Here is a 22,832-nt window from a genome sequence, read left to right as displayed (position 1 = left end):
TGTGGAACAAAGGGCCGAAATTACACCTGAGAAATGCATGCGGCTAGTTTCTTCATACAGGGAAGCTGTCATTACAAAGGCTTTTCTACAAAGTATTAAATACATTTCTGTAAGCGCATTCAATACTTTTTCCCTGTGTCATTTCACATTATTACACATAACTAATTTTCTGAATGTATTTGTTTTGTTTCTTTATATGTATGGATTACTTAGGTTGATACCAACATCTGGTGAAATAAGTCAATAGCACCTTTATAAATATATTTACTGAGGAAAATAGTGGCATTTTCAATACTCATTTTACCCACTGTATATGAGGATGATTTTCTTGTTATTATAAAATCAATGCAGGAAAACGGCAAACTACAACAGTAAAACCCTGCTTGTGCATTATTGCAGATATGCATAATAATAATCTATGTGTTACTGAGTATTTTTTAAAGAACTAAATACATTTTATGTGGGGAATATTTTTCTGCATTCAGTACTTTTAATACTTTAGGTACTTTTTACATGTTTATACTTTAATACTCATTTTAAATGCAGGATTGCCATTTGTAAGTGAGTATGTTTACAGTGTGCTAGTATTGAATACTTCCTCCACCGCTGATAATAAATCCAGAAATGTTGGAAATAATACACACCATTAATAAAATGTTTACAATAAAATGGATTCTCTTTTAATAAGTTGTCCCGATGGCATATGTAAATGTTCTGTTGTTAATAAATGGCCTTTGTTCTAGATAGTCCTTTTCTAGAACTTAAGTGGTTTCACGCTTTAAGTGTTCCTTATTGAAGAGCAGAGACTAAAACTGATATCTGATTGATAATTTTTAACCTATTTTTAACTGGCTCACTTATTGATAGTTCATTTGTTTTTTTTTAATTCTCTGCATCATTGAAATCATGGCCACTCTTAATTGATTCAGTCTTGAATAAAATGTTTGAATGAATTTATCTTGGGTGAGAAGAGTAAGGGAAATATCAGAATGGAGAGAATCACAGTGAGGAGGCAGGCAGAGAGGAGGGTGTGATAGTGTATGGCCTCTGTCGGTCCAAAGCCAGAGGAAGAGGATTTGAGGATGCTGTGGTTCAGACCAGAGGGAGGGAATAAAAGGGAGGTCACTGCTGCCCCAGATTTGGAGGTGCCACTGTCTGGGGAGAGATTGATGGCTGCAAGCAACAGATAACAGCTTGCAGTGTGAAGGGAGATTAAAAAAAGGCGGCAGAGAATGCAGGGAACTGGACCCCACCCGTTTGGGGCTGTGCTGAACAACCACGTCTGATTCTAACGCACTGCAATTAGCCGCTGAGGCAATTACAGGTTTGTGGAGGGTAAATGTGAGCTGCTCTGATTTGTTTTAATCATACAATATGCTGGAAGCTATCATTTATCCTACAGAATATGTGTTTATAGCAGAGCTGTGATTGAAACTGGATGAATAGTTGAGTAATTTTAAAGAATCCAGTGGTCTTATAACACTTAAAATGCAACGACAATTTGCCCATATGGAGACACAAAAGGCATATTTACTCTAATTGCTACTCCATCCTTGTCTAAGTATTGTTGTGACAGCAGCCCAGCTGATCAGGCCCCTGCAACACATCCTGCTTGTTTCCCACGTAGCCTATGAGTGGTCCATCACAATGCCATTGTTATCCATCAGATTGTCTGCAGTCATTACTTATTCACACAGCCGTCGTGCCTTTTGTCCAAAATCATTCTTCACTCTGTCCCTAAGACCTTCTCCTGCCTGCTGCGGCCCATCTGCCCCCCCTGTCTGACACATACTACACGAGACCCCCATTTCTTTCTATCACACACACACACACACACACACACACAGACATGCAAAAACTCTTCACGCCAGCTGTCCAGCTCGTGTCCCCTGGCAGTAAAAGGTGCCGGCCCTGAAGCAGATCATCACAGTACACAAGAAAAAAAGCTCTCCAGCTTGTTTTCTTTGACAATGGCATTTTCAACATCAATATTATTTGGACAGTTTGATCAACATAAATTGTGTACACAAACTTCTGACCCACACTGTTTGGTGAGAGTCTTTTATGCAACAGCATAGATCCTCAGCAATATCTTAGCCTAAATAATCAAGATTAATATATCACTTTTTGATGTCAATAAAACATGTGCACTTGAATTTAATTTAATTATGTCCGTTTAAATAATTCTTCCTTGGCTTCAGGAAACTGATTTCTTCATTTTCTGATATTTTATAGGCCAAATTATTAATATATTTTTCTCTTAATCAAGAAAACTACTGACAGATTAATCATAATGAAAATAATCAGCCCTAAGCCCTTCAGTGTTTATCAATGATTATTACTATGAATAGGGCATACTTTCAGATATGCATCTACTGACTGTCCTACAGAGAGCCATGAAGTGTCCTTTAATATTATTTTTCAGGTGCCACTGCCAAGATAGCCAAAATATTTATTTAAGAAGGAAGTAAGAAGTCATGCCAAGTACTTGCTTAAAAATAGACAGCAGTCATTGATGAAAGTTATAAATAGAGAGAAGGAAAAGGGGCTGGTCCTGGATGGGGATATTTATAGCACAGGCACACTGCTGTTTACTGGAGGCAGCAGACAGGGTTGCTCTTATCAATAACACCATAAAACCCCAAATATAACTGAATGCACAGTGACCTCCCTGGTCCATTTCTGGAAAGATGCATCTGTGGTGAAATGAAATCACTTTTATGAGGGGATGAAAGAGATTACTCCTAAGGGTATTCTATTCACGGACTCAGTAAATGCAAAAGTTGGATCACTTTTCAGTCCAGGCATATCTCTGATTACAACATATATTTCCATTTCTTGCATCTTGAGTCTGGCCTATGTTAAGTAGATGCAAACACCAAGGTTTAAATCACTGACACTAAAAAGAAAGTACTGCGGTTGAATTTGAAATGAAAGAAAATGACCAAAACTGTTCGGGGAAAATTTAGTTTATTAGAGAAACTGCTTTTATTACTGGATTACAATACTTTGTTTTAGAAGTCCAGGGGATTTGTAAATGTGCTGCATTTCTTGTTCCTTTTTATCAGTGTTAAATTTAGTGACCATATAATTTATATTATTCTGATTGTATGGGTGGTACTGTGATGTCGTCACCCTGTTAAAATAACCGCCGAACTCATTTTTTCAAGTTTTGCAGGAAACACAAAAAACTTCACCAACAGTGAAAGATATGACATTTATTGATCATTTCACTCAAAAAGGGTGTAACAAAGGATGGCTATTGGCCAAGTAATAAAACTGTGTGTAAATTATGTAATTTGAGAGAAATAAATGACTTTGGCAATTTTTTGAACATGCCTTTGTGACAAGATATGGTAACACTTTATTTTTGAAGGTGTCTACACTATCATGAGCATTAATGTTACTTCAAAGTGTCATTAATGTTCAGGACACATTCCATGCCATTTTAATGACATGCTCATGTCACTCTTATGTAGACACCTTCCAAATAAAGTGTTACCATATCTTGCTTAAGTCACAAAGGCATGTTCAAAAAAATTGCCTAAGTCACATTTTATTTTCATTTAGGCATAATAAATCAGCTTAAGTCACACACTTGACATAGGCCATTATCTTAAAGGGGTCAAATCACATGATCCGATCAACTGAGGATATAGGCGATTTTACCATAGGTGGTCGGCGTCATGAAGAGATGATTTAAGCAAAAATAACAAAAAAACAATTTTGCCAAAAAATTACTTAGGCGATTATTTTAACAGTGTGACGATGTGTAAAATAGATGTGTGGATACACTTGGTTGATGCAGGTGGAGGACAGACCAGCTGACTGAGGAGCAGGAGGAGGGGCAGCCTGCCTGCCTGCCTGGCTGAGGAGCTGATCCATCCACTCCTCCGACAGACGGACAACTTGATCGGAGTGAACCTGCGACGCAAGCCGCCGCCGCCACCACTGAGTCCGCGGCAGCGTCCAACCACTCAGTCTACCTGGGAGTTTAGCTTGCTGAGCTAACTAGCTAACTTAGTCGTTGTTATAGGAACGACAAACTGCAGTGTTAGCTATTCTGGGCATTAAATCAGAGTACTGTAATTAATTGTTTAACTTGCAATTTAAAAAAATGTCTATATTACCGTTCACTCCTCCAATCGTGAAGAGGCTTCTCGGCTGGAAGAAGGGAGAGCAGAACGGGCAAGAGGAGAAATGGTGCGAAAAGGCTGTCAAAAGTCTTGTGAAGAAGTTGAAAAAGACGGGACAGTTGGACGAGTTGGAAAAAGCCATCACGACACAGAATGTCAACACGAAATGCATAACCATAGCCAGGTAACGACACAGCCCGCTAACCTCTTAGTTAGCTAGCTAAGGTTGATGGAGGCTAACGTTAGCTAAGTAGCTTGCTAGTTAGCTTGACATAAAATAAAAAGCCAGTGCTTATGTTAGTGAAGCAATTTTTTTTTAACTTGTAAATTAATATGACATTTGAGAGGTTAATTACCAAATGTACTTACAAGGAGATAAAAAGTGGGTTGTTATGCAGTGGGTTGTTCTTGCACTGATCGTTAGCTTTAGCTGCTATGGTAAAAACAATACAAACGTTATATAGTAGAGCTAACATCGGCTAATGGCTGCAAACTTAACCTGCTTTCCAGCTTACATTTTTCGTTTTGTTGTGTAAACAGCTAACAGCCAACTTGTATTTTATCAGCATGAAATGTCGATACATGACAAACTGTGTTACATCTATGGTAGTTGAGCTATAGTTTAATAAATACCAATGTATAAGAAGACTAGATGGGGCTCTGCCGGTCAGCACATACATAAAGCAGTCTGTTATGTCATTATAGTGTTAGTTTGCACAGCTAGTATGAGCGGTAGACCAACGGTAACCTATAAATACCTCTGAAATGCAATAATTGTGTAGGAATGTGACTTAGCGTTACATCATCGTTAGTCTTTCTGAAATGCCAAAAAGCAGAGTTTTTTTTTTATGTTTAAGCACGTTTCACCTGCTGACATGGTAGCTGAGGTACTGTATAAACAAGCATGTCCTCAGTTCACACGTGTAATGAATAGGAGAAGAAGGGGTGGTTTGGCTAAGCAGAAGTCTGACTCACAGAGGATGTTTAGACTGGAGTGTGTGTACTCTGGGAAAGCTTGAATAAGGACTCGGTTTGGGATTCCCCATATGGGATACCCATCTGTATAAGACAAGTAACTCAGATAACTGGCATTTGAGGTACATGCAGGACTATGCACGCATACTTTTGTATTCTCTGTGGTCTAAATGAGTCAGAAATGCTTTCACTTGGTTGGATGTTGAACCAAAATATTGTGTGGTTTAATTTGTTTAGTTGTTACCTGTGCAAAGGATTTATTTGGTTTGTTTTGTTTTTCTCTCTGTCAGCAGGATAATGGAAAAACAACTGCCCCATTTTTCCTCCAGCTTGATCTAAGGGTATGACCAGAGGGTAGAAAACATTGAACTTTGTAGCAGTTCCAAATCAGGGGGCAGATACAAACATTTTTTTTAAACTTTTGTTAACATTTGGCATTGGCAAAATAAATGCCATACATCTTAAAATCTATAGATGGTAGCAATGTTCAATGGTAACAAGATCTTATCAAATCCCATACAAAGACTCCATGTCACAATCCACCAATCCGCATTCACAGGTATCAGTAATCCTTTAGGGTAGCCTGCACATGTAGTTGCTCAAACTTCATACAAAAAGCAGTCATAATGGAGCAGTCAGGGACAGTGGTTTCATGGGAGAACCAAAACAATTGTTGCACAGATTATTTTTACTTCACGAAGGTTTGGCTGTGAAAACATCAGTGCACAAATGTCAAATAATTAATTATACTATAACCCTCACCCAAATGTGAATTATCTGCCATAAACTCCACCGGAGATATTCCGTATGACTGTTTTAACTTCACGCTTCATGAGAACAAGCCATAATATCCACTGTGAAGTGTGTGCATGGCGTTGGTGGAGGTCTGTGCCCTTCTTCTGTCTTTAGTAAGTCAGCATTTGCCTTGATCCAAATTTCCCTCAGTTGTTCTTCCAGATGTGAAAATGTGACCTTATATAGAATTAAAATTGTTACCATAATTACAATGATAACTCAGATAAGAGACATAACAAAATTTACTCTCTAAATAAGGTGATAATAGGCAGCATTGAAGAAGTTAGAATACACCCTCAGGGACTTCTTTATTTGTTAAGCATCCTTCAAAGTTTTTTCTTTTTACCAAGGAATATACAATTAGGCGTAATTGCTAATGAAACTGGGAGTCCGTCATCATGGTGAGCATAGCATGGGTGTTACCCTACATTAAATACTTTTCCTCAGTTCTTGGGAATGTGCTCCAGGCTCTAGGGAGGGCGTGGGCCACTGTTTGGATTGTGGTTCAATCTTGGTGGGTTCAGAGACTGAAGGTTTACAGAATAACAGCTGTCTTGCTATCTGTTGGAGATACAGAGATTCAGTCAAAGTGTGTGGTGTACATTTTAGATGCTAGGCTACCAGATTCCCCAATAACACAGTGTTGTTACCATTCCCCATGTGTTTCTTCATACAAAGGGACTTGCCAGTACATACTTGTTTATTGTGTAACATCATATGAAGTGCTGCTTGATGTTGGCTCTGGCACCAAAGTCTTGAGCAGGAAGTTCTTTCTTTTCTGCTCAGGATTGACAGGATGTGAGGTGCTGTTGTGTTGACATGCCTGTGAATCCCTGGCTGGCTACTGTAGGGTTGTTGCGGCTTCGGGTGGTCCAGCTGGGTGTCAGAGTGGTCATCATGTCAGAGTGGCAAATCAGGGAGACAGGACATAGACCAGGCCAGTCTCTGCAGAGGCATGGGAAGGTTGACCTCAGCTGACACCCATCAAGAATATGATCTATGATAGACCAACAGATATATCCAATGCTGCCTTTTTTATAGATTTTTGTTAATTATTTGATTTCATCACCAGCCTAGTCTACAGGTAGAAAAATTATGTGGAAATATGATATTTCAGTTTGGTTGAAATGAGCACCAGGCTAGCTTTAACTTGTTTGTCTTGAACCTCAAGTCCTCTCTGACATACGTTGCAGGAGGCAAAGCCATGGTAAAGAACGAGAACCATATGTTTCTTGTCTGAGAGCTCAACAATGAGCTGAACTGTTGTTGAGTTCAGCTGGAAAAAAGCTATCACCACACTGGACTCTATGTCAGGGGTGAGATCCAGGATCAGTTACAGTACATCCTTTTCTTTTTTAGTAATTTGAGTTTCATGGCATTATATAGGGTCTTTCATTTCACCTACAGCTCTTTTTTTATAGAGTCACTGCAATTTAAACTTCATAGTTTGAGGGTATCCCCACATTATTAAAAACACACTTGGGTCTTGTTTTTTTTTTGAGGATGGTTCAGACGGCTGATGTTTCACTGACTGTGTGCTGCCGAGGGAATACTATCTTTCATGCTTGTTGATGTTGATCTATTTGGAACTGCCTTAAAAAGTTGAATTTTATATTTAAAAAAACCTGATTTCGACTAGAAGAGCATTTGCAGAGTACAGACCTCTATGCCCTATGTGGCAATGTTAATGAAAGTGAAAACAATTTGTGCATCTGCCACATGATTCGGATCCACTCCAAAATGAGTGGGTTCTGTAGACAAACCCAACTGAATGCATTACACCCTTGGCAGAGGTAATATTAGTCAGAGCATTGAGCAAAGCAACAAATTGATTAAGTTCAGTTAGCTTGTACCACTACAGTCTTTTTGATTGTGTTTCAGATCTTTAGATGGGCGTCTTCAGGTCTCCCACAGAAAAGGTCTTCCTCATGTGATCTACTGTCGCTTGTGGCGCTGGCCAGACCTGCAGTCCCACCATGAGCTGAGGGCTGTCGACCACTGTGAATTTGCTTTCCACACCAAGAAGGATGAAGTCTGCGTCAACCCCTACCACTACCAGAGGGTGGAGACACCAAGTAAGTGCAGTTAATTGCTACATGAACCCAATTACTGTATTTAAAAAATGATTTTGCCACGGTATGCAGAACTGAACTGGTCCTTAATCTAAGTAACTGTGTCTCTACAGTTTTACCTCCTGTCCTAGTACCACGACATACAGATATCCCTGCAGAGTTTCCACCATTGGATGACTACAGCCCATCCATTCCTGAGAATACCAACTTTCCCGCTGGCATTGAGCCCCAGAGTAACTATATTCCTGGTGAGAAAAACACTGTTATTATTTCTAAACACACAATTTAAAAGTCTCTTCACTTTTATTCTCATGATCAGGCTGGGAATTTTGTAATTTTATGGGCAAAGCCACATGGCCTGCAGTGGGACAAATTCTTTTGACTGCACAATGGCCATAAGCTAAAAAAAAATGTGATTTTGATTTCACTTAAATAGATAATAAAAACATGATTTTTTATCAAAAGAACAATTTATTGGCAGTAGTTGCCATCGTGAAATTCTTGCCCTGCTCACGTTTGATTATTAACTGTGTGCATAATTTGTAGAGGACTGTCTGTTTTTTGTTGAAACATTTTTTTTAAAAACGGGAACTTTTTACCTTGGTAAATGCTGGCTGCATTGATATTTTTGCCTCTACTGTAAAAATAGCTGTAAAGCATTCATTATGTTACAAAAACTTGTTTTAGCAAATGAAAACTTGTTAAACCTTTTGATAAGCTGAGAGCAGAAGTCTGTTCTTAAACTTTATCTGTGTTCGTATGTGATAGAAACTCCCCCACCAGGGTATCTGAGTGAGGATGGTGAAACAAATGATCACCAGCTCAACCACAGCATGGACACTGGTGAGTCACATGAAAGTACACACAGTTTACGCTTATACTGTTCTAATTATGCCTTATCTGGATCATGAGCCTCACCTCTACTGCCTCTCCATGTCAGGTTCACCCAGCCTGTCGCCCAATCCTGTGTCGCCCACAAACAACAATCTAGGTAAGCAGAACCAAAGGGGTCATCTTCATTTACAGAGCATGTCATCATTATGTGCATTTATCTGGCTGGTAGCAATGACTTTATGTAGAGTATAATACTGCTTATATCTAGCCTGGCTTGAGACAAATCTCAAATGAGATGTGGTCTGGGAACCAGCCGTTCATTTCTCCGTAGAGGAGGTGTGGTTTACGATCCTCCGGAGCCGTTTATTGGGCGCTTAGAATGTCTATCAAAAGCGTCTGTAGGTAGCTCTTAGCCAATCGTATCAGTTATACCAGATGACGTAGTAGAGCTACAGAAATTGATGTTTGTTGTGTGTGTGTCTGTGAGAGAGTGTTGCTTGCTGCTTCGCTTCTCCAGTTCTCGCTTTCTGCAAGATTATTTATTTTCACGCTTCATTCCCCCTCATGTCATTCAGCCACACACATCCACTGATTTATGGGCAATAAACAAGCTGCTGCGGGTCTCTCGGCGGCCCCGCTGTCCCCCGGCTCGTAGCGAGATCACCGGCGTTACAATAGCGGGGCTAATAGCTACCGCTAACGCCGTAACGGTAGCGTAGCGCTACCGCTATTAGCCCCGCTACCGTAACGCCGGTGATCTCGCTACGAGCCGGGGGACAGCGGAGCCGCCGAGAGACCCTTCGCCTTTTAACTTTCGCTCTAAACTATTTAAAACACCATCTACAGCTAAAGAGAGTTTCGCGTCTGCTGCAGCCATGTTGGATCCGTAAAAAAACTACAAGCTTCCGTCTGCCAGGTAGTACGCGTCATCGTCTTGCCGTCCTTCCCCGTTCTGTGATTGGATCCCTAAAACAGGGCTAAGAAAGCTCTCTGGTTTCCAGACCCCTTGGCAGTTCGAAATTAAATCGACCGCGCAAGGCAGTCTGGGTATACCCAGGCTAGCTTATATCATGGCTTTTTCCTAACAAACTGGCATATGTTGTGAAATTACATATTAAATATATCAGTTTTTCATTTACTTATGTAACTAATTGTTACACATGTATCAAATATAGGCTGTGTCCGAAATCATTCCCTTATTCCCTCATTCACTTCTTACTATGTAATGTATGATTGTTCACTCCGTAGTGAGCATTAAATTGAGATTCCAGACACTTGCTTATTTCAATCTTATTTTGTTTTCCTGTGCTGTCCAAAAGGTGTTTGTTTGGTTTGTCTGCCAAAATCCATGTGAAAGCAGCAATGGGCACATACTGAACACCATGCATGTTGTAGATGTGACAGTAAGACCATACATGTAGGACCAGTAAAACAGACCTTATAATATGTATCATCCTGCAACAGTGGACCCATCTGCACCTAACTGGACCTGATAACTGTACTACAGAGTACATGTCTTGTCCTGTCATACCTGTTACCTCTATAAAATGTCTTGGTTTGCAAAGGAATATTCCTTACCACACAACGATAGCTTGAATCTATTAGTCATGTCTCACTTTGCTCATGTAAATAAACAAGTCAGTAAACCAAAAATAACTCATGTCTGATTGATGGTGCTGTTTATTTGAAGTCCTTAGATTTTCAGATTAGAATTTATGTAGGGGTGAGCGTGTGTGTTTGAGAGAGCAACTCAGATGAGCAATATACAGGAGCAGTGGACTCTGTCTGGGAGGCTTAGCCTCAGGGCAGTAACAGAGTAAGTGTAGTATGAATGGAGTCTTTGTCTATGGTCTGTCCTTGTCTGTGGAAAGGCCAGCAACAGACAGCTCAAGGTAATGCAGTAATAATAATATCCGGTTGCCAGGTTATTCTATCTATGTGGAAAGCCACCAGGAGGTAATTGTTAAAAAAATAAATACATATGTCATGTCTTGGCCATTTCTGGCTGGAGCCATGAGGGTCGTGGGAAAGAGCTTTTGAAGATAAATCAAAGGGAAACTTTATCAGCTGTGTGCATCTTCACAATCAAATGGTTGTTTGACCACAAAGCAGTGCCTGTTCCTAAGTCTTTGCTCATGGACCCTTAACTGGTGCTTGTATCTCAGTTAATGTCTCTCCATTTAACCTCTGCCTCTGCTCACGCAGACTTACAACCTGTGACATACTGCGAGTCTGCCTTCTGGTGCTCTATCTCCTACTATGAGCTGAACCAACGCGTAGGAGAGACCTTCCACGCTTCCCAGCCCTCCCTCACAGTAGATGGATTCACAGACCCATCCAACTCTGAACGCTTCTGTCTGGGCTTGCTGTCCAACGTCAACCGCAACTCAGCAGTAGAGCTCACACGCAGACACATAGGTACTCGTTTGATTTCACACGGATTTCTGTTTTTCATTTGCATTGACATAATCAACAGGTAACTGTGTGCTGAGCAACAGTGTTCTCTCTTCCCTTTCCAGGACGGGGCGTGAGGTTGTACTACATTGGGGGAGAGGTTTTTGCAGAGTGTCTCAGTGACAGTGCCATCTTTGTCCAGAGTCCCAACTGCAACCAGCGCTATGGCTGGCATCCTGCCACTGTCTGCAAAATACCTCCAGGTCAGAATGAGAGGATGCACACAAACACATGAAGCCATCAGAGGCAAAATGATCAGAGCATAACTCAGTTCTAACTAAACCTAAAAATAAATATTTTTGTTTTTTGCAGGCTGCAACCTAAAGATCTTCAACAACCAGGAGTTTGCTGCCCTGCTCGCCCAGTCAGTCAACCAAGGCTTTGAGGCCGTCTACCAACTCACCAGGATGTGCACCATCCGCATGAGTTTTGTCAAGGGTTGGGGAGCTGAATACAGGTAAATAAATACACTACTAACAAAAGTGAAAAATAATTTGTGTGACCACACTCTGATTCAGATCCACTATATGAATGCAGTACATTTAATACATTTGTTTTCTCACATTAACATGACATTGACTGAATATTGTATTTATATATACATAACGGTTAAAGTATTTTACGTGGGGAAGTGAATAAGGAATGGAGAGGTCAATGAGTTAATTTTTTCACGTTCAATGATTGTTCTAGTAAAAGTTGCTAAGACAAATCCATAACATGCTACATGAAAGCAATTAAAATCTGGGCCATTTTCAGTGAGATAATTTCCAATATTAAAAAAGGCAGCAACATCTGTCAATTCAGTTATTTTTATTTTTTATCTTTAGTTTATTTTAGTCCAACGAGGAGAGCCTAGACTTAGACAGAAAAAGCTCAATTGAACCAAAATGTTAAAATGAAACAGCAAGTGACTATAGCCTCCATCTGTCACATTGGTTTCCCCCCATTTCTTTTTTTATACTGTACCATGTCCTTGGATAAACACAGAGTGGATGTTGACAGAGGTTGTCAGGTCTGAGTAATCCCGAGGGTGTGGGAGGGTAACAGGAGTGAAGTGGGCCCTCTGTGAACCTGCACGTCTCTGCTCAGAGCTCTTGACCTGGCAGAAGACGTCATTTTGCAGACACAAAAGGACATAAAGCTGTTTACAGCCAAGACCAGACACGCTGCATACCTTGTTACTTGTGTATAAGGCCCATCCATAGGGAATTGTTAATTTAGAAGTTAGCTTTCCAAAGTGGAATAAAACACCTGCCTTAACACACTAGCCATATACTGTTGTCTCTGTCCCAGCCTGTTTATAGTTACAGCAAACATTTGGTTTAATGGGTTCATCACTTTTCTGTTTTCCCCTGAATCTTTCTAACTGCACATGTTTGGGACACAAAAGTTTCATTAGGCTGTGTTCCCCAAACCAAAGACTTAAAGGTGTGAGGGCTTTGATGTGCATAATCAGGTTAAATAAACTCAGTTTAAAACGAAGAGGTGTTGTGCACAGAACGGTAGCAGGCTTGGAAAGGAAAAAGAGGGTGATTGGGGGAGGGTGCTGCTGTGAGTCGGCAAGAGAGGGTTGAGTAACAGAGGAAGAATGCATCAGGCATGGAGTGGGAGGAGGTCAACACATTTCAGACACCCTTTGCAAGGGGGATTCCCACTGGACCATGAGTGGTGCGTGTTATATTTCTGGCACTAAACACCTTGGAAGAAAACATCGTTGATAGAAACTTGAATGACTTCAGAAATAGCCTGTAGAGTTGCTAATTCAACTAAGACAAGAAATACTGAGTAGGCTGTATCTTTGTATTGCTTACATTAATAACATTGATTTTAAAAGTGTGGTACTATGATGTGGTATGAAAAGAAGTGAGTAATGACAAACTGAGCTGCCTCCCTCCTTCTCTGTACCCTGCAGACGTCAGACAGTGACCAGCACCCCCTGCTGGATAGAACTGCATCTCAATGGCCCTTTGCAGTGGTTGGACAAGGTCCTTACACAGATGGGCTCTCCCAGCATCCACTGCTCCAGTGTTTCCTAGGAGCAACACGTGCTTCCCAGAAACCCTCCTCCCCATCCACACACTTAGACACAAACTGCATAGGAAAACCCAAGAGTCTCTCAGTGATAATAAGGAAAGAGACACCATTCATCAAATCAACAAACTACTTTCCTCCCTCACTGTCTCTAACATTTCACCTCACATATATAGCACTTTCCTCAGTACCATTTAGTGTCTCCATGTGATGGTTATTTCAGTAGTTGTGCTTTGTTTTCTTTTCATATGTTGAACGGGCAACCACAGGGTATTTGCAATAGGTTTCAAAAGACTAACCACATTTTATTCATTATTCATTCAGGCATCATGTCTTTGCTCAGTGTTTTAAATTCTTTTATAAAGGAGATTGAAATGTTTGTTTCCCCAAGTTGAAGGTATGGTAGAGTTTCAGCTTGGTCACCTTTTACGTGTTTCAAAACATTTTGATTCTATGAATTAGCTTAAAATGCTATCATCACTGGTTTTGTGTCCCAGTACCACTCTTTGTAATCACTGAATTAGGAGGCTTATTTATCAATTGAACCATAAATTAACATGAAAAAATGTCATTGAGTAGTGATTAAATAGAATATATTTAATTAATATCTTAAGTACAAGGTACTTTGCCCATATTGATTTATCTGTATGAATTAAAGTGTCAATTATCTGATTGATCATGTAATTGGTATTTTATCTATTTTAAACAAAATATAGACATTAGCACCATTGTTTCTTGAAAAGAACCCTTGTATGAAAACTATTTTGCTCAGTGAAAGAGACATTTTATAAGTTATTTTTGCATACTGTCCTGCATGGGAATATATTTTTTTTATTGCCTCAATATAATTGTACATAAATATTTATAGCTTGTGATTTCTTGTAGTCATGCAGTGCTTGAAACAGTGGACCTGACTGACCTCTGGCATGAGTAGATTCACAAAAGACTTTGCTTTAATGACCCCAAACTTGGCCTGTGTAAATCCAGGTTTTTCTAACCTGGGTCACAAGTGTGACACATAGGATTACTGTACCAGCTATTACTGTTGTTTCATAATAGGGACATAGACTATGAGTTATTGTGAACTGGTTGAATTTAGGCACTTGTGTGACTGCTGAAAGGTTCTCACTAGCAGCAACCATAACTGTAGTTTATCCATCAATGGCATGTAGAGTGATAACATAAATGCAGATCTTTCACATCTTACCAACTGTTAGCCAATAGTACACTATGCTCCTTGTGGGTAAATGATGGACTTCCAATTTATTGTGTTGATCAGTGTAAAGCTTTAGTTCTAGTGGTAATTTGCTTGTCCAGTAAATACTGATTATTACATGTACATTGCTACAATATAAAGCATGTGTAATATGCTCGCTGTCCTTGGCCATTGTCTATGAAGCCACCATGTTTATCCTGCACTTACTTGGAGTACATAAGACTGAGTCACCATGTAATCTATTTTAAACGGGTATATGGTGTGAAACTGAAATACTGTGTACTACAGTGCGTCAGGTAGTTGGTAGATCTGTGTCAGTACTTATGTTCCTTGATATTCTTAGTTGGTGGTTTTCTGTTCCAAGTCTTATGTACATGTTTTTTCATGTAGCCTAATATTTGTTCTCAAATGACCATTGTTTTGTTATCTGTGAAAATTTAATAAATTGCAACTGAATTAAAAGATTTCAAGCCTGTTTAAAATCATGGCTCGTTATTAAGTAGTGAAAGCAAAAAAAATAAACCTATACGCGAATGCAATCTAATATTCCTGTCCTGTGTCAGAGGTACTACATTGTAGCATTGCAGGTGTTTCTAATTCTTCATTTTTCTTTTTAAGCATGAAATGAACTGTATGTACCCTTGTAGTGCAAGTGTCTTGTGTTCACAATAACTACGCCATATTTACACAAAAAAGCTGAATTATTAAAATCACAAGTTTTTATGTTGATTCAACAGAAGGTGCATTAAATGTCTTACAACTCTAAGGATAAGGCACATTATGTCACTTACAAATATATGTGACAACTGTACCTAAGGGACATACACTTAAATCAAAGTCCACATGATTTTATTATTTTGTTTTTCTACCGCCAACACCATCATGTGTTGAGGTTCACGCAGGGCTTATAGCATAGTGAGGGACCCAGGGAGAAGACTGAGGGTCAGGGCAATTTGCTGGATCTCTTCTCTCTCTTATCAAGATATTCAACTGCTTCTCACTATACACCAGTATTGCAATACTTTCATTTTAAGAATCAAAAGTTTCTAAACATGACTATGCCTACAGTACCATCTGTAAGCATCTCCTCTTTCCAGGTGCAACAGCAAGTCAAAGGGCGCTGGATCTTGGGTATTCCCAGGAAAGAAGGAGGACCAGGAGAAAGGAGACTTGAGTCACAGGTATCTGCTTTAGCTTTCCTCTCCCGATGATAACCCCTCTATCTCATCTTCATCACCACCGATGGCCATCCAAAACGCTTTTGCTACCTGGAAATTAGATTTAGTGTGAATACTTAATGCTAGTGTACATAAACATTGTTATCTTCACAATTTATTAAGCCAACCAAGGATTCAAATTTAAACATCTAAAATATATCCTGAAGTCTCATCATTTATTTAGGCATGACTGACTAGTGTTACAATGGTGTGAGGATACCATTATTGATTTGTGATACATTATCATTCATATAAATAATTTATGCAACCATGACACACAGATTATGAGCAAGTCCTAGTCTTGGTGTCTTGTTAACAGCAGTAATTACAGTTGCTTACCTTCTCTGCATGAACCTTTCTCTGCTCATGAGGTAATGAAGAAGCTTTGTCTGCAGGTTGAATCAGAGAAAACCCCAACATCATAAATTGCATTGGCTGTAGAAATGTTTTACATCCACACCAACAATGAGAGCAAGGTACAAACACATACTGCAAGTTTTAAAAAATGGCGCACAGAGTTTTTGTGTTTACTTTTCATTCCTCAATTACCTTTCATCTCTTTTAATTTGGTGAAGAGACGTTCAAAGTTATCCACATCTGCATCTCCAGCTGTGAGATTAGCAAGTTCCTGAATGTCCAAATCAGTCATTGCATCTGAAAAATCAACACAAGTGAATTTGAATAACTTAACACTAAACGTTACAACAAATCATCGAGATATCCATGTTTTGGGTTAACACTAAAGAAAATGCTCAGGATCAACACCAGTTTACGGGACAAAATAAGTTGCTACCAAAAACCAATTTCATCAGGAGTTGTCTACTTACCAACTACTGTGTCTCCCTGTGTCTCTGTGTTTGCACTACTTTCTGTATGGTTAGTTTCCTCACTGACAAGTGAGTCCTCTACTGGCAAGGTGGAAGACTGCCACAGAAAAGAAGATACTGTTAACATGCCTCATTGAAAACAGACAGAATTTAAATCCCATTCCAATGAAAATGTATTGATGATGCACAACGACAGAAGAACACATTAGAAGACAACTACAAATATTAACTGAATTATGATCAAAGTAAATAAATTGGTAAGAACAAAATTGCCACTGACTTGTGAATCTTGACAGCTGTGTGGGTTGTTGTGTCTTGCAGCAACCAAACTACTCATCAGACCAAAACCCTGATTGTGCCCTGTCAAATACAGTTACAAAGGGTCACCGACATACACAGAGATAAATTATATAGTCAGGGGAAGGTGCAATTGATGTAATCTCACCATCCTTCATCTCCACACTGGACCACACATTGGCATTAAGAGCCTGGATTATTCTCTTTACTCCTGTGGATTCTGGAAAGTCATCTAATGAGGCAACAAAGACAATGTGATTAGTACAAACATTTGCAAAATATACAAGAATGAAAATATAAATGTACCCAGTGTCATCTGAATGTCTGCTCTCTGTAAAACTCACCATCCTCATCTGGCAGCTCCTGTGGATTGAGCTCCACCAGCTCAAAAGCATGAGCCAAACACCACTGTTGTGCTTCATGTCTGGTGACCCCTTAAAAACAAATTAAACTTCAGATATCTTATAGTGGCCAGTAGAATTATAGCACAGTGCTTTCTGCATGCTAATCGTCATCATGAAGAGATGGAGAACTAACCATTTTCACAGACTCTGTCACACACCAGAATGAGCACCTCTGGAGCAAGATCTTCCACCACGGATATCCAAGAAAGTAGCTTTTCCAGACCATCCTTCTGCAAAAACAATGAGCCAGAATAAATGTTGCACATGTATCACGAGATATACTGTTGAGATCCTTAAGCTATAGCTCTAAACTACATACCACTGTACTGTCAAAATAAGCGATGAAAGCTTGCATGGACTGGGCAATCTCCGATGACATTTGAAAGGTGCTTGGCACAACACATAGCCTGACATCCGCTGTATAATATTTGTTGTTGATGGTCCATGGATACCAGGCCACTGTTCCTTCTCGCTTCATCGGCTCGGGCAATGTCTTCGAACTAAGGATCTCTGAGGCAAAAACGAGTTCAGACGTTGCGTTAGACCAGCGTTTAGTTAATCAACTTGTTTTCACTTTGTCACCAGCTAGCTGCAGACAAAACATGCACCTAACTTCTTTCAGCCTCACCTTTGTCGTTTTTGTATCAGCCCCACATAAACGACCATAAACCATCTAGCTTGACAAGCTCATACAATATTACCTGAATTGTCGTTAGCAGCATACTAAACGCTATCAAATGCCATATGTTGTGCTAAGAGAAAACTAGCTTTGTTTAGCGTTTAGCCTGTTAGCTAAATCATACGCTATGCTCTGCTTAACTTACGTTTAATCAGCTCTTCTTCTTTAAAACCGCCGTCACTGCTAGTGATGAGTACACACGGAATAGGCATATCCGTGTCTTCTTCTGTAGTGGACATTTTTTATAATATTTATGACAAACTTCTGCAGCCGCTAGCTTGACGTGACGTTGATAACCTCTCAACTCTGACTGAGCCGCTGGTCTCTTCCGGTGCAGCGTTTCTCTCAATTTAAAATAACAGGGCTCAGAGCTTATTTTAGAGCGCCTTTCTATACATTTTTGTATGACCAATTTATTCTCGTAATATAGATAACACTACTAAAAATGATATTTGTGTTCACGACAATATTGACTTTTTTTCTTTAAAAAAAAAAAACTTTATTAAAGCAACATGGTGCAATACAAGACAATACACCAACAAATCGCCATCAGCATAGACTGTATATAAATAATACAGACACAAGTTTTCATACAAAAATATTGTAAAGTTTGCATAAATTCAAAGTTGTTATAGCTTTCATGTTGGTAGATTTCTTAATAGACTTAATATACTGTTTGGTTTCATTTTCAAAGACAAGAAAGAGAGGCTTTTGATGAACGTAACAACATTTATGGATATGCCATTAAGCTAACTGTATCATGAGATTGATGATATAGTATTGTTTTTCTTTTGCAAAAGGAAAGTCAGTGAAACCAAACAACAGTATATGTTCAAAGCACAGGAACAAATGAGGTTCAATCGAAAAATAAATCAGGTTACAAATATCTTCATATAATTTTGTTGAGAAAGGGCAAGACCAAAATAAATGAAAAACATCTTGAGGGTGTCCTTCACAGAAAGAGCAGTTTAAGTCTATGTCTTTCCTAAATCGTTGTAAAAAAAAAAAAAACCCAACAACTTTAGATGGGTAAATTCTGTGAATTATCTTAAAAGATACTTCTTTAACCTTATTATTAATTATATATCTAGCAGGTAAATTCCAGATCTTTTTCCAATGAAGGTTATTAATAAGGTCATAATGCGCTTCCTGTACTGAAGACGCATGATTACTTAGCCCTGAATTTGCCTTTCAGGCAAAACACCTCCCTAAAAGTTCCACCAATAAATCATTATTATATGCTAACGTTAGTACTTAAAGTACGATTAAAGCAGGGCCACGGTTGTATCTTTTTTGTAATCTGTCTATTGCGACAAAAGTTTGCCGGCGGTTTGGACTGATTGTCTGACAGTTAATGCTCGGGGAGAAAAACAACAAAACTTAGTCCCCTGTTGTCATGGTTACAGATACTGTTGAAGACGTTTGATTGATGAGCAGCGAGCAGTAGTTGATGTTTACTACAGGTTTTTATTAACCTAATACAGACAACAAATGTCTGACACACTTGAAAATGAAGATAAGTTGGGAGCAGTTTTATTTCAGGTAATGTTTGACTTCGCCAACGTTTGCTAATAAACTTTTTAACTATATACTGATGGTAAATCGAGAAGCTAACTATTAGCTAGTTGTTTTTTGCGCTTAACTAGGACTAGTTAGCAAAATTATGACCACAGTACAGACAGTAACTACATGTTCCATAAACTTTTCTCTCTTTTTTAAACCTCTAGACAGAAATCTCATTAAAGTATAAATATCACTAGCACTTATTGATGCACTGATAGCTCTTATTGCAGTATACCTTGATTGTTTGATTGATTTGCAGGTTCAAGAGGATTTGAGACAACTCAAATGTAGTCTTGAAAACATCACTATCAGTGAGAGGGGGAAAACATTGGACATTCAAGCCCTGGACGCTGCCATTGACAGGACAGAGAGTAGCATCAGGGTAAGGATGCTTCATGTATAATAAGCACTGAGCAACATATTGAATGTAAATCAGAAAAATCTTGCCAAATTACAAAAACCCAACCTCCGTGTTCTTGCATTGTAAATAGAAGCATGCAGAGGATTATCTAAAAACAGTGAACAAACAGCTGCTGGTTCTTCCAAGAATTGAAGACTTGCAAAAGAAGAAGCAGATTCCCAAATGGTAAGTAAGGAGAAGCTTACATGTGTTGTTACAGTAGGCACACTTTCCTTTATAATCTCATTGTTAAAACTCTAAGAAATATGTTCAGATTTGCAGAAATTCTGGTGATCACTATTGTGAGTCTAATATACAGACTTTACACAGGAAACCTGCTCTGGAGAGTATACCAGATGTATGTCCACAAAGGGACTTTTCAGGGCCTTCACCTGGGGAAAAGGTAGATTTTTTATTCATGTTCAGAAATTAAAACTGCATTTTTTAACTTAGTAATATATTATAGTATAAGTTACAATTTACTGTAGAAATTCAACTATTCCATTCTATTATACATAAATACAGGCAAGACAGACAAATGTGATAAAGTAGCACATAACACAATGCAATACATACATTTAAGTGTCTGATATTGTTAATTACGTTTTTTAAACCTTTCCTCTATCTGTGTCATTCAGCACAAGTCAGCATTAACCATGCGTTTGCTGTGTAATCCTGCTCACCCAAACAACAGAGCCATTATGCACCAGAAATTTGGGATATCACTCCCTGAGGTCCACAAGACGAGCACAAATGCAGTAAGTTCTGTAACTATAAACATAGATTAATGTAATTTTAGTTGTTGTGTTTTTCATAGAAACAACACTTTGTGGAAAGGTTTGAATAATAAAATATAGTTTTGTTTTTTGGCCGTACATATCATGATATTTTTTGTCAATATTTTTCATGATAATAATAATGCCAAAAGTATACTTATGTGACTTTCATGTCAGCACCCCATTGTGATGTAGTGTGCACTCTAGGTGGTTTTAAAGTGAATGCTATTGACTTAAAAATACTACTTGATTCAGGTCTGCCCTATCACCTTGACTATCACAGCACTAGTTTTCCTCCTGCTATTATTTAGTGAACACCGAGGAGAATTTTGACTTTTTTATTAATTGCAAAAATCTGACTACAACTGGTATGTTGGCTTTTCTCATCACACCACTGTAAAAAACTACAATAATAAACTATAATCAGAATAATATTATGTCCTCCAGTTATTTGCTTTACACAGGGATAATTGATTCCTGTGTCTCAAGTCTTTGTTGATATTAATTGTAACAGCACATGCCTCTGGAAAGATTTGATTATGAAGCATTACAAGAGATTGTACTACAAATAAGATGAATTGGATATCATTGTTCCTTTCCCTGATGCTTACTCCCTTAATCCCCCAAACAGACACTTGGAGTAAAGAGTGATGGGATAGGTCTGCATTAATAGATGCTTCAAGTCTCATGCCCAGAGAGACTGTGACATAAAGGTCACTTGGCTCGGTGATGACAGCCAGCACTTGTTATAGCAAACAAATTAATCTTTTCAAAGGTCGACATTAGTTTTAGATATATTTTACACACTTTCTTTTCCAATATGTTTTTGGTTATCTATACCTGACATGAGAAATAGCAGCCAAGACTGTCACTCTGATATAGGAGAGATGGAAGTGCTGGCTGCAGAAAGCGGAAAGCAGCAGATTGCAGCACATCAGCATTCTTCTAAAGAAACAGGCGCCTGATTGCTGTGCTATGGGCTACTGGTTTACAGCTGTCTCAGGACAGAAGTGGGTACCTGGTCCAGCATGCCAATAAGACAGCCGTAGCTTCCCCAACTGCTAACCACTGGCTCTCTGCCTGCTGCCTCCTCCTGCAACTCAGGCCAGCTCTTCTCCACTCCATACCCATGCCAGGAAATGAGCTTTTGCATTTTAGCAATTTTACAAAAAGGTGCCACCTTTTCCCAACCCCATCTGAAACAGATGTGTGCCTTTGAGGGGATATTCTTCCAGCACCTGGCTACTACCTGTGGTCTGTCAGAGAGCTCAGTGGTTTGAGGAGAACGAAGGAGAGGACATTAGGTGACAAGTCTGGAGGATCAGCAGCAAAAACTTTGTCGTTTATGAGTAATGACACATTTGAATCTTTTTATATTAAACTAGGCCATTGAATCAACTTCTAGTTTTATTATGATACAGTAGGGTGTGTTAAAATGTTTATGTTTCACAAAGCCGAATTGCTATGAGTTAAAGTTTTTTAAGATAAACCTTTAATCTCGGTTGCTTTGTGATTATTCACGTAGGGTTAGATGGGTTACAGGATTGCTACTAGTTTTATGACTCTCCTAAATTCTTAATTATAAAGAAAATCTATTGTTTGTAATCATGTAGGCTATCCAAGGCCTCTCATTTGAGGTTTATTTCTCAACAAGCTGACATGAGTCTGATTAATGCATGGTTACCTCATATTCTATCAATGATATATCTAGATAGAAAATAAATGCTGCTGAAGAAAAAACATTCAATTTGAACTGTTATTGTTGCTTTTAGTTTGATGAAGCTGTGGACAACAGCTTTTTAGGGCAGGACAAAGAAATACTGGACCAGGATCTAAACTTCTTGCTTTGTGTGTTTATTGCTATTTATATTTGATATAAAACCTCTGATTTATACAAATGTTCTGTTAAGGCAAAGCGTCACAGAATAATCACTGGACCTGTGTTGAGTCTTCCAGCCATTGAACCAAAGGGCAATCATAACCCGGCAATACCTGAAGAAGACCTGGGGACAGGTAAACAGGCACTTCACCCCTGTTATTCCTTAGATAAATGTTGATCATCGATTTTGCATTTCAGTCCGTGTTTTTTAATGTTTGCTGCATTTGATCAGGTCATTGTCTTATAATCAATAGAAAACTGAAAAATATAGTTTACA

General features: G+C 38.9%; 3 protein-coding genes across 3 annotated transcripts; 2 read left to right on the top strand and 1 right to left on the bottom strand.

Annotated features, from left to right (window-relative positions):
- The first annotated feature begins 3,859 nt into the window (after nt 1-3,859).
- Nucleotides 3,860-14,363, top strand: smad3b (SMAD family member 3b). Its single transcript, XM_059335417.1, has 9 exons — nt 3,860-4,320; nt 7,788-7,981; nt 8,092-8,226; nt 8,747-8,821; nt 8,919-8,969; nt 11,018-11,230; nt 11,332-11,469; nt 11,579-11,723; nt 13,179-14,363. Exons 1-9 carry the CDS (start codon nt 4,118-4,120, stop codon nt 13,300-13,302), a joined length of 1,278 nt encoding a protein of 425 aa, XP_059191400.1. The 5' UTR covers nt 3,860-4,117; the 3' UTR covers nt 13,303-14,363.
- Nucleotides 14,364-15,210: 847 nt separating this feature from the next.
- aagab (alpha and gamma adaptin binding protein) lies at nt 15,211-18,286 on the bottom strand. Its single transcript, XM_059335475.1, has 10 exons — nt 18,083-18,286; nt 17,578-17,768; nt 17,392-17,488; nt 17,199-17,288; nt 17,003-17,086; nt 16,838-16,917; nt 16,558-16,654; nt 16,280-16,384; nt 16,070-16,119; nt 15,211-15,781 (listed from the first exon to the last, which is right to left on the bottom strand). Exons 1-10 carry the CDS (start codon nt 18,174-18,176, stop codon nt 15,704-15,706), a joined length of 966 nt encoding a protein of 321 aa, XP_059191458.1. The 5' UTR covers nt 18,177-18,286; the 3' UTR covers nt 15,211-15,703.
- A 1,011-nt stretch (nt 18,287-19,297) lies between these two features.
- LOC131973008 (IQ motif-containing protein H-like) lies at nt 19,298-22,733 on the top strand. The gene is made up of 6 exons (XM_059334844.1): nt 19,298-19,479; nt 19,760-19,882; nt 19,992-20,086; nt 20,231-20,303; nt 20,539-20,658; nt 22,587-22,733. The coding sequence occupies exons 1-6, from the start codon at nt 19,429-19,431 to the stop codon at nt 22,731-22,733; spliced, it is 609 nt and encodes a 202-aa protein (XP_059190827.1). The 5' UTR covers nt 19,298-19,428.
- Nucleotides 22,734-22,832: the final 99 nt, after the last annotated feature.

The sequence above is a fragment of the Centropristis striata genome, chromosome 6 (genome assembly GCF_030273125.1).
Source record: "Centropristis striata isolate RG_2023a ecotype Rhode Island chromosome 6, C.striata_1.0, whole genome shotgun sequence".
Classification (NCBI taxonomy): domain Eukaryota; kingdom Metazoa; phylum Chordata; class Actinopteri; order Perciformes; family Serranidae; genus Centropristis; species Centropristis striata.
This window is presented reverse-complemented; position numbering and strand designations above follow the sequence as displayed.

Coding starts and splice junctions, on each gene's coding strand:
- LOC131973008 (XM_059334844.1), top strand. CDS start 19,429: ATGTCTGACACACTTGAAAATGAAGATAAGTTGGGAGCAGTTTTATTT. Junction 19,480..19,759: donor TGGGAGCAGTTTTATTTCAG/GTAATGTTTGAC, acceptor ATTGATTTGCAG/GTTCAAGAGGATTTGAGACA. Junction 19,883..19,991: donor GGACAGAGAGTAGCATCAGG/GTAAGGATGCTT, acceptor CATTGTAAATAG/AAGCATGCAGAGGATTATCT.
- aagab (XM_059335475.1), bottom strand. CDS start 18,176: ATGTCCACTACAGAAGAAGACACGGATATGCCTATTCCGTGTGTACTC. Junction 17,769..18,082: donor AGAAGAAGAGCTGATTAAAC/GTAAGTTAAGCA, acceptor TTTTTGCCTCAG/AGATCCTTAGTTCGAAGACA. Junction 16,120..16,279: donor CAAATTAAAAGAGATGAAAG/GTAATTGAGGAA, acceptor TTCAACCTGCAG/ACAAAGCTTCTTCATTACCT.
- smad3b (XM_059335417.1), top strand. CDS start 4,118: ATGTCTATATTACCGTTCACTCCTCCAATCGTGAAGAGGCTTCTCGGC. Junction 4,321..7,787: donor AAATGCATAACCATAGCCAG/GTAACGACACAG, acceptor ATTGTGTTTCAG/ATCTTTAGATGGGCGTCTTC. Junction 8,822..8,918: donor CAACCACAGCATGGACACTG/GTGAGTCACATG, acceptor TCTCCATGTCAG/GTTCACCCAGCCTGTCGCCC.